The sequence below is a fragment of the Perna viridis genome, chromosome 4, assembly GCF_037379345.1.
Source record: "Perna viridis isolate PV_CMFRI_1.1 ecotype Kerala chromosome 4, ASM3737934v1, whole genome shotgun sequence".
Classification (NCBI taxonomy): domain Eukaryota; kingdom Metazoa; phylum Mollusca; class Bivalvia; order Mytilida; family Mytilidae; genus Perna; species Perna viridis.
In genome coordinates, this window is record NC_142448.1 from 28282908 (window position 1) to 28294099 (window position 11192).

Consider the following 11192-nt stretch of genomic DNA (forward strand, 5'->3'; position numbering starts at 1 on the left):
GCAGTTTTTAATTTTTTTCAATTTGCAAAACTAATCGGAGGGGCTTATTAACTATACTGCGATAAAAGTTTCAAATGAATTGATTTTCACTTTTTGGGGAGGGGGACTTAATAAAAAACCACTGATTAAGGCATGTCGTCTGGATTGCACCTCTATTTTTTTATGGATTTCATTCAGACTTTAGTAAATGATAAGTAAAAATAAAAACCTGAAATTTCACACAAATCAGTCAAGGGGGACCACTTAGGTATAGGGACTGAAATTTTTCTGAGTGTGTGTGGGATATTGTGAGTGTGCTTAATAAGGTTTTCTCCAAACAAATATATGGCTAGCACATACAAAATATTTCAAAATGATTGTTCACAAATTTATCATAAAGAGAAAAAAATCTATTTTTGGCTCCTCCTTACCAGTAGTTATTTCTCCTAATTCCTACATGGTTAGGGTCATAACCCTGAAATAAATTATATTCTTTCCTTTATTTAAAAAAAAAATGATACAATTTAACACATACCTACTCATGCATGGAAATATTGTACAGGAACCATATGTCCAAGGATACTACCAACGAAGCTGACAAGGATAATGACTTAGTCATAGAGCAATTTAATAATTCAGTGTTTTTGTCATTAAAAAAAACTTTTTAAATCTTAAATTCCCTATACTAGGTTTCAATACAAAGTTTAAATTCTACCAATCATCTGCCCTTGAAAAAGGGTTTTATTCAACAAATTTTTATTGCAATGCTGCCATTTATTGACTTGTTAAATTTCTATAAATAATTTGTAGAAAAATATTTTGTACTATTAATCTTTATAAATAATATTGTTTGCTTGTTGAAAAAAGACGCACTGCCTAGATTATTACTCCCAAAAAATTACTGTTAAGGTGCAAAAAAAAAATAGACTCCAAGATAATAGAATACATGTATATACTACTAAATCTGACTGAACTACACATTGTTGTAAAAACTTTCATCAAATAAATATACTCATGTAAACATGGTAAACGAGTTGGCAGATGTAGAAAAATACTTGAAAAAAGAACATATATTTGAATATAAATATGATCACATTATAGTTTCATTCACTTGTGTTAATTTGGCTAAAATCTTTGATACTTATGACATTTGACAGAGTTGAGATAGGAACTTGTGATACTGTTATTACAGAAGTTGATCCTGGACTAGAGATTGAAGCAACAATGGGAAAAGTTGTTACTGTTTTTGTCTTTGGCAGCTCAGTTTTCTTGGAACTGCTGGTACAAACAACACTGTGCTCTTTCTTAACAGATTTAGTTCCAATTTGTTTCCCTTTTGCAGTCTTTGAGGTTTCTGTTTTTACTGGATTTGTTTTCTCCTGCTTCATGGAGCCCATGCCTATAATAAGTGATCTCATTTCTAAGATGTCATGGGTTTCAACATGTTTTTCCAGTTGATGACTTGTGCGAAATGTTGTATTACAAATGTTACACAAGAAATTATCTTGATGAGTTTGTTGATGTCTCTGAAGCTTGTAGTTTGTTGGGAACTGCTTACCACACACCCCACAAGTTGGAATACCCCTTTCATGCTTTTCCAAATGTCTTCTAAGGAGCTCTTTGTGCTTGAATTTTTGGGAGCAGATATGGCACTGTTCTGATTTTCCCTTGCTATGGATTGCTCGGTGTCTGTCAACATCACCCTTACTCCGGAAATTTTTGTTACAAATTTCACAGCTGAATGGCTTTTCACCACTATGTATTAACTTGTGTCGCTTCATATTTGTATTTGATGAAAAACTCAAGTTACAAATGTCACAAGTCACTTTTACTGGATTCAAATGGATTTTTCTATGGTCTATTAAATAGCGTTCAATTTTGAAAGATTTGCCACAAATTTCACAGACATGATCTTTGCTGTCATTGTGTGTAGTAAGGTGCCTGCGCAAGTTGGACATTGACATAAAACACTTCGAGCATTTTTCACACTCAAAAGGTTTCTCCCCTGTATGTGACCTCATGTGAATTTCCAGATCACTATTAAATTCAAATCGTTTCTTGCATACTTCACACTCAAGTTTCTTATTTTGGTCTGTAATTCCATAATGTAAATTAAGATGGCGATTCAAATTGGAATTCCCACTTAAAACAATATGACAATATGGACATTCTTGCTTGCGTTTCCCAACAGATGCATGAACATTGACCGTGTGTTCCTTAAGGTATCTTGAGCACACAAATTTTCTATTGCATTCTGAACATGGAAAGTTCTTATCTGCAGAATGCAATTGCTTATGGCGTCTAAGATTTGAAATTTGACTGAATTTCTTGTTACATATATTGCATGTAAAACACTTGAACCCAGAATGCATCTCTTGTATGTGCTGGTCTACTTGGTGCTGATCGTCAAATACTTTGTTACAAATATAACAATCAAACTCCATAGGTTTTTTATGTGTTAACTCGTGCCTTTGTAAGTTTGCTAGAAAGCTGAACTTCTTGTCACAGTGTCTGCATTGATAAGGTATATTGTTATGAAACTTAATGTGTCTTGTCAGAGCTCGTTCAGTGGCAAAATAGTTCCCACACATGTCACATAAATAAGACGAGGGTGACCTTGTCAGCGACTCATCTTCTGGTGATGGAGAAGCATTTGGTATATCAGATTCTGCTTCTTCCACCATATTGAGGAATTCATCTATGTTCAACTGATTTTTCTCCATGAATTTTTCGACCAGTCTTTCATGCCCATGGACTGATTGCCCGAGAGCATGTTTTGAAATATACCACTGCAAATGATTCTGCAAGTAGTCCTTTGACACAAATTTTCTTTTACATTCAGTACATTGATATTTTTTAGGCCCATGAAGTTCTAAGTGCTGTTGAAAACGAACCACTGTTGTAAAGGTTTTAAGACAAACATTACATTTGAGACCACCAATGGGTTTAGAACTAGATGTTGTCCTTGATCTTTCTTGTGATCGACTATTCGTCCCTTTAATAGAATGAGATTTTACATGACCAATATAATTGGAGTAGTTAGTAAAGACTTTTTCACATTGAGAACAGTTATACAATTTTTTTTCATTCACATGGGACATCAAATGTTCTTCCAGATGCCAGGGAGATCTAAACATTTTTTCACATGTCTGGCATTTATAGCGGACATCAGTACCATGTGATTTTACATGCTTATACATAGAGGATTTCAAAGTGAATGCTTTTGTGCACAATCCACATGTGTAAGGCTTACTTCCTTTATGAGAACGTTTGTGTATAAAAAGAGTTCCAATATTCCCAAAATTTTTTAAACATATGTCACATTCATAACGAACTCCTTTCATCTCTTGCATAGGTCGACTAAATTTACATTTATGTTTGTCAAACAGTTTACTGCTGAGAAATGATTTTTCACATACTTTGCATGTTACTGGTTTCAGTCCAGTATGGGTATAAAGATGAATATCAAGCCCAATTTTGTTGCAGAATTTCATTCGACAATTGCCATAATTACAAACATATAAAAGTTGACCTTTTCTTTTAGCAGATGCATCTACCTTTCTGTCGAACAGTTTTCTTCTCTGCTTAATATTTTTTGCTTCATAATATGTCTTTAAAGTATTGCTTACAGTTGAAGGAGCTTGAAGAAAGACTGATTCTTCAAAAGCAGCAGCAACAATATCTTGAGCAGGTTGAACATGTGAAATGGTTTCTGCTGTAGAAATATGTGCTGTCATTTCCCCAATGCTAGTTGTACTGTCTTCTTCAGGCACAGCTACAGTACTTTGAAGGGCGTTAATCAATTCTGGATCCATTTTACTACTTTCAAACTCTATTGGAAATTCTGTATGAAAGTTTTGTGAATCTATTGATGTTCCTGCAACTGGCCCTATTTGGTAAGGTTGACTTCCCAATTGTTCAGATGGATAAAATCCCTGTGTTGAAAAGTCTGAAGTAGAAGGTGATGGAGCATGATAGCATTGTGCACTCGGAAGAAAAGACAATTCATTTTCTGAAATAGCAACTGACTGTATAGGAATACCTTGAATAGATGAACCAGAGTTGCTTAGGTTTAAATTGTCTATAAAGTTGTCAACGGTAAATTGACCACTATTGTCTCCAAAAGAGTTCTGAAGATCTGCCACTGCTGACAGGTCTGTTTGGAGTTCAGTATTTACTTCCGGTTTCAAATATAATGGTCCATCTTTGTTTGATTGGTCTGGTAACACTATCTGCATTACTTTCTTTCCATCACGTTCATACATCTTCACAGGGAGAAATTGATCACCAATTTTAATTCCCTGAATTTCTGAAGTGGGAAAATCAGCCTGTTGCATTATCAGTTGTTGGAGAACCTGTAGAATAAAAAAAATATATATCTGTGACCTAACCTTTTCATTATATTATATATTAATAAATTTTTGCCTTTTCAATTCAATAGAAATTAAAAGTATATTATGAGCCAATATTTTACAATGTTTCTCACACTTTTTTCATTTATTCTGGGAAAAATACTGAGAAGTTCCTAATGTCGATTTCAAAATTGCACACTTGTCATCTGGTTAACAAAATAAAATAGCAGAACAGGACACTTTGTATCTTTTGAGCAAAGGAGAATTAGTCAAACTATAAAAAAAACAAAGTCAATTAAACAGTGAACTGAAGATTTTGCATGTTTTTGCAATGCTGGTAATTGTTCCCTGCACAAGTTAAAACCTCCAAATATTCTTGGCACAAGTAAATATATTTTGGTCATTCATGATAACTAGTTGTTAATCTACAAAGATTTTCTAAATAATTTATTTACTAGAGTGAAATAACAGAATTTATTTCACTGATGCCTATGTAAAGGGATACTGCATGAATATTGGCCCAAGCAAAATTTATTATTGCACTAGTGTAGTGCAATATGATACTCTGAAAAGGCCAATATTCGTGCAATAACCCTTTTATTATATATCAAATTAATTTTCTAGTGTTCCTTAAGTATTATTTTTTTGCTGAGCTGTGATTTTTATAAGCCTGTCAATTTCAATGGGACGTATTATGGTATACACATGTCTGGTGTCCGTCTCTCTGAATTTCTTGAAACTTAGAAAAGTTGTTTCTTATGATGGTCAAATGGTCTGTATCTCAAAAACAATTAATGATTATTGCTTTAGTTAATTGTTAAATATATTAATCTTAAAGTATGTAAGTAAAAGCAAAGATAAAGGCCAAAATGTGTTTCCCAATAGGGTTCCCAGGGCAAATTTGAGTGGTAGCAGTCACTCGCTGAGCCAGCTGAGCCATACGAAAAGTGAACTGTTTGTAAAGGGCATATAGGTCATTAACATCAAGTTTCGAAACATTGGCTCCCGTGGATTCAAAGGACTTGATCTTTGAAAATTGGCCAATCAGAAGCTTAACTGGCCTCTGGCGGCTACCTTGTTTAATCAAGCAAATCCAAAAGTGTACCTTTTATAGAGGCTTTCGCATACATGTTTGAATATCATTTCTGCCATGTTCCATTAAAATTGGTTTAAGGGATTTTCATGTAGTTGAGCAAAATGTGAAAAGTTTACAGGCAATGGACGTAAAGCGATGATCTTTGGTCCAGATGAGCTGTAAACTGACTTTCTTAGATAATCATATGATTATAGAGACGATTGGTCTAGCTATCAATTCATCATATGATCAAAAACCCTCAGGAGTGTTATACAAGATGAAAGAAATATATACCTGTGGATTTGACAATACATCCTGCAGTGTACTAGTGTTGCTCAGCAGATTTTCCTCTGTGGTTACATCAGATTCCATTTTCAACAGGGTTTAATTTTTTTCTAGAAAGATAAAGATGAAACTGTCTTTTGAAATTTTAACTATAAATTTGTTATTTTTTTATTTGCTTCCTATAGATATCATTTTGTTCTGATTGAAAAACCAAAGCAAGTATGTTCATAAGGAATCCTATTAAAAACTTTGTTTTAAATCAGACAAAAAATAAAGAAGTTGATTGTTTAGGTGTGGCCCAATTCTGTACACCTTTGACTCAAAAAAGGTTTAAGATAGGTCAACTTTGTAAAAAAATGTAAAAAAGAATTTCAAAAGTTAACAGGTGCCTATGCCAACAAGGGGATACCATTAAATGATCAAATCTTTTATGGTTGTATATACAAGAGTTTACGATTTGCCGTTTTTTTTAACTAAAAGAATTTATTAGCTTGATACCTTAAATTACGAATGGATATCATATCTTCTTTCATAATTTGTAAGTAATTTAATTAATGGGTTGAATTAAAACTTGATTACACTGTGTGGATTTTGCCAACCACGTACTTTAAATTACAAACAATATCATATAGTCAATGTGCCAACCAAACACAAAATCACATGTAACTGATGAGGAGGAACTCTCCAACAGGATATGAGTGTTACATATTGTCTGTAAAAAACAATCATTGTAATGACTCCAAAATTGTTTAATCAAAGAATATTTAAGTACATATTGTTGTAAATATGTTCTTCTATACTGAGCAAGGGTGTTATTTATGTGTTATGCTACCACTGGCACCCAAATCTACATACATTTCTAGGAGCGGCTGTTCATGTCATTGGTGGGTATAAATATCTGTATATTATCAGGATATACATGTATATATTTGTTGTATTGTTTAATATACAAATACATGCATTGGATATTTTTTTTATATACACATATTCCCACCATATACACTTATATATTTGTTATATACGTGTACTGGTCAGAGAGTAGATCTTGCAATTTTCAAGATCAAAGCAATTCTCAACAATCTGCTCTGACACCAAATTGTATTCCTCAATGAAAATTTTTGTACCATAGTTCATGTTTAAGAGAAAAAATACCAGTAATCTGTTAAATCATTTTTCCTTAAATTTTGGAAATGAAGCTGTTTCACAATCACAGGAGAGGACGAAAAATTGGTAAGTGAGAATTACTTGCTGGGAGATCTACTCTTTGACCTGAGTAGACCTGTAATTGAATAAAATCTTCAGTTTCCCATTTTTACGTCTTCTGGGTGTCTGTTACAATTCATTTCAGATCAGATCATCAAAAGGGGAAAAAGTAGTTTAATAGATAAGTGGACAGGTCAGGGAATCTCATTCCCTGCAGTGATAATTTTATCAATAAACTGGCTAATTAACAAGTTTCTTATCTCTTCAATTTATCTGAATACATGTATCTTGCTTATTCATTTTATTATGCTTATACACACACATTTATTTTAACAATATACAGTGTGTGTAAATATTTTCAAAATGATATATGTGTATATATATTTGATGTATATGCATATATTTGTGTGTAGCTGGTTATTTTCAAGTGTGCACCATGGGCATTGAGGTTATTTCAAATAGACCAAAAAAATTACAAGTCATTCCTTATAATTTAAGTATTGAAATTTAACAGGTATACATCATCAAATATAGTTGTTGACATCACAGTCAAATTACAAATTTGGACTAAAAGATGATGGACAAAACTTTTTATCCAATCAGAAAGCATGTTACTTCTGAAATTCAACTATATGCATACATTGTTTTATTTAAACAGAATAAAGAAAGTAACCAATATATACACTCGTAAATTATTAATGCGTATATATGCAGTCAAGGAGTAAATCTTGTCACCCAATTTTTTGTCCTATATGGGTCATTCTCAAAAAATGTGCAATGGTGTTGTCCCTGTATGCTGGTGGATGGAAATTATTTAATAAATATACAAAATATGTTTTCTGACATGTTTTGGCCTAAAGATGGGAAAAAAATATATGAAATCATAACATATATATATGGTAAAAAAAATTCCACCCTGATTAGTAGGCATTTGTTGCTGTTTTTTGCATGTCCCTGGCACACTTTACAATCTTTTTACAATGGTCTAGGGATTTAAAAATGCATCAAATATTATACATAAAGCCAATAATTTAGTGTGTTGATGTATAAATTTGATTTTGTAGCATCCTATAATGCATATATCTTATAACATGTTGATTTTTTTTTGCCGATGAACATGTCCCTTGTTTTTTTTTGTCTTTGGTATAACACCAAAGAAAAGTGAGGGGCATGGCTTGTTTTGCTTTTGATAATAACTCAAAATATAGTTTTTCCCCTTCCCCATAATCCAACATAATCAAATTGCACTTGATGTTTCACAGCAGAAATGATACAATGATTTTAAGTCAAAATATGCGAGTACAACTGACTGCACAACTTTTTTTACTGTCTTCAGTCTAACATTGCTATACAGTCAATAATAAAGTAAGTCAATTAATTCTCATTACTGAAATATCAAAATAAGTGACAGCAATTGATGATGTCTTTTTTTTCCTTTCCTTTCTTTTTTTTTTTTTTTTTTTTTTTATAAACAGTGCAGTTATTTGAATTTTAAATGGAAATTTTCTTATGTTTGTCCAGGGTGTAAAGGTCCTTGGTGTAACAAGAAAAAATGTTACTTAAAGGACTAAATACATAAAACGAAAGACTTTTTTTTTTATAAATTATCATATATTTAAAGATGGGAAATGAAATGTTCAAAGAAACAATACTTTATAATAGATAACACTAAACAATTGTGTTTGTCCACAGACATTTATACAGTAACAATCCATTTTATTTATCATTGAGTTTATATTTTTTCAAAGTAATTATATTTTTATCAATTTACACATTTATAATTTCAGAATCTGATATTTCTAACACTATCTCTGGGGTACTTTTGAAGGAAATTGGTTCTTCAAAATTTGTGTTACGCCAAAGACAGAATGTGTTACATCAAAGGCAATTATTTTGTTATTCCATGGATATTTATGCATTAATGATCCTTTTATTTTTCATATAGTTTATCTTGAAAAAACAACTAAAATTATGATTAATTAACTTCTCAATTGTGAATTAAAATTCACTGGACTATTTACAGGATTCCTTTTGATGGAAAAGGGTTTTGCAATATTTATGTTACACCAAAGACGACATTTGTTACACAAAAGACATATATTATGTTATCCCATGGACATTTATGTATTAATGATGTATTTTCTTTTCTTTTCTACATGATTTTTGAATGTGTTTTGGTTTTTGCTTCCCCTATCTAAATTGATTAGTATTCAATTAGAATGCCTGGAGTTTCTACAGTGTTTGATAAGCAGTCAATATTCTTGAAAATTGTCCTTGGTATAACACACAGTAAAAAGTTCAATAACTGCAAAATGAAACATTTGTTTTTAAAATGATTGTTACTGTATTGATGCTTCACACTAACATTATAGTGCTATAACAAAAATTCAAAGAATAATTTGAAATAAGGCATTATTCTAGAAATTTTACGTGGTTGATTTCGACTACATTTCGCATCTGGATATGAAAAATACCAATTGCAAAAATCATGAAGCTTAAATAAAGTTTTTTTTTTCGTAGTTTTGAACCCATATTACATTGCAAACTGTCTACGTAAACGGTCTATATGACTTATTTCTTTCTTATAATGACTAAAATAATCTGTTTTATACCAAAGACATTTGCTGATGAATTTAAACACACAACTTTTGATGGATTTGTACTCTATTTCCTGGGGAGATATTTTGGACAATGCAGATTTGGAATCCGCAGACGAAAAAAAACCTAGAACCGTTCGTTTCTGCACATTTTTTTTTTCAAAACACCAACCCAGGAATTGCACATATTTTGAGAATGACCCATAATACAGTGAAACAAGTTCATAACAAAAGTTTAAGAAAAATTGCTTCTGTCTTGAAAACGGCAAGATCTACTCTGACCAATATGGATAAAGTGAAAGAGTAATCAAGGGAACCAAGGTTAACATGGATCGACGCAAAACAGAAAGTAGCGTGTACGCTTGCGCTGCTAAATGTTGCCGTGTTAGCAAACATTACGGCCGAATAGTATTCCGTAGATTTGTTAATAAAAAGTACATAACTTTCCATTTTCGTCTTCTCAGAAATACACAAAAGTATAAATTAATTACCAATCAACATATATTCATTCCTAATTTGTCCAGGTAGAAAAAAAAAACGAAAGTTATAACTGCTGATCAGGATTGAGTAGGACAAAAATGGACGCCACAATGTGAAGGTCGGCTTGGAACAGAATATCACGTGGTTCAGATTCAGGTCGGTCTCACTTAATTAGTAACAAACGGCCTTAAGAAGTGACATAAGCGTCGGGAAGTCTAGAACGTTGACAATCGGAACTACACGACCATTTCCGTTACACTAAAATTAACTTCGGATGCAGAAAGGAAAAATCTACAAAAAAAATTGTTAGCCATACGCGACTCAAAGTAGTTCTATCCACCAGATGGCGCTAAATAAATGTTTGATATTAAATGAAATAAAGAACAATAACTGTGCCAAGAATTTTGGCGCGAAGCTAGGAACTATGAAAAAAAGTAATCGGTTGAGCTGTGACGTCATAAGCAATAAATTTTCCGTTTTTCTAATCAACAAAACATGCTGTCTTGTAAAGAGTAATCAAGGGAACCAATGTTATAGCGGTAATCAAAAGAGTGTAATCCAGGGACAAAGACCAGACATAGAAAACAGACATACACAACAAAAACATAAAGTAACTAAAATCATATATACAAAGTAACAAAAAGCACTTGAGCAACTCGGACTCTACTAAAAACTGGGAGCATGGACCAGTTGCACCCGTTAGGGTAAGCGTCCACTGCTTTTCTAGAAACACCCGCCGAGTTGCTCATAAAAGTCAAGTCCGGGGTAGACAAACGAGGAAAGGAAAACTATGACCAGTTGAATACTTCAGTTTTCATGGTGCAGATGGATACACCATAACGATCTACGATATCATGATGACGACCATAAAACTTCTGTAGTGATGACTTCAATCTTGTAGCAACATAACCCTGTTCCAGAAGCCTATTTGTTAGAGTTCTAGCTCGATACAAAAAGTCTGCGTAGTTTCGGCAAGCTCTGGCATAACGTATGAGTTGTGATATGAACACTCCATACGCAGGTGCTGAAGGGATATTGCCACAGATGAAAGGACAGTTGACAATTCTGAATGAAAAGTCATTACGATTGTCGTAAAGTTTGGTCAATAGTTTTCCTTTACCATCGATTTCTAAGTGTAGGTCAAGATATAAGGCTGACTTCACAGTGCTTGTAGTATCCCTTACCGCAAGTTCTTTGGGGATAGTTGCGATGTATCAAATC

General features: G+C 32.7%; 1 protein-coding gene across 10 annotated transcripts; it reads right to left on the bottom strand.

Annotated features, from left to right (window-relative positions):
* Positions 1-460: 460 nt before the first annotated feature.
* Positions 461-10306, bottom strand: LOC148619605 (uncharacterized). 10 transcript variants are annotated; one of them, XM_088579711.1, is made up of 4 exons: positions 7578-9927; positions 6298-6403; positions 5701-5801; positions 461-4334 (listed from the first exon to the last, which is right to left on the bottom strand). In XM_088579711.1, exons 3-4 carry the CDS (start codon positions 5776-5778, stop codon positions 1083-1085), a joined length of 3330 nt encoding a protein of 1109 aa, XP_088435837.1. In that variant the 5' UTR covers positions 5779-5801; positions 6298-6403; positions 7578-9927; the 3' UTR covers positions 461-1082. The 10 variants fall into 10 exon arrangements, with proteins under 10 accessions (XP_088435837.1, XP_088435842.1, XP_088435841.1 ...); XM_088579716.1 differs by having other exon boundaries at positions 9809-9825; XM_088579715.1 differs by having other exon boundaries at positions 9774-9790.
* Positions 10307-11192: the final 886 nt, after the last annotated feature.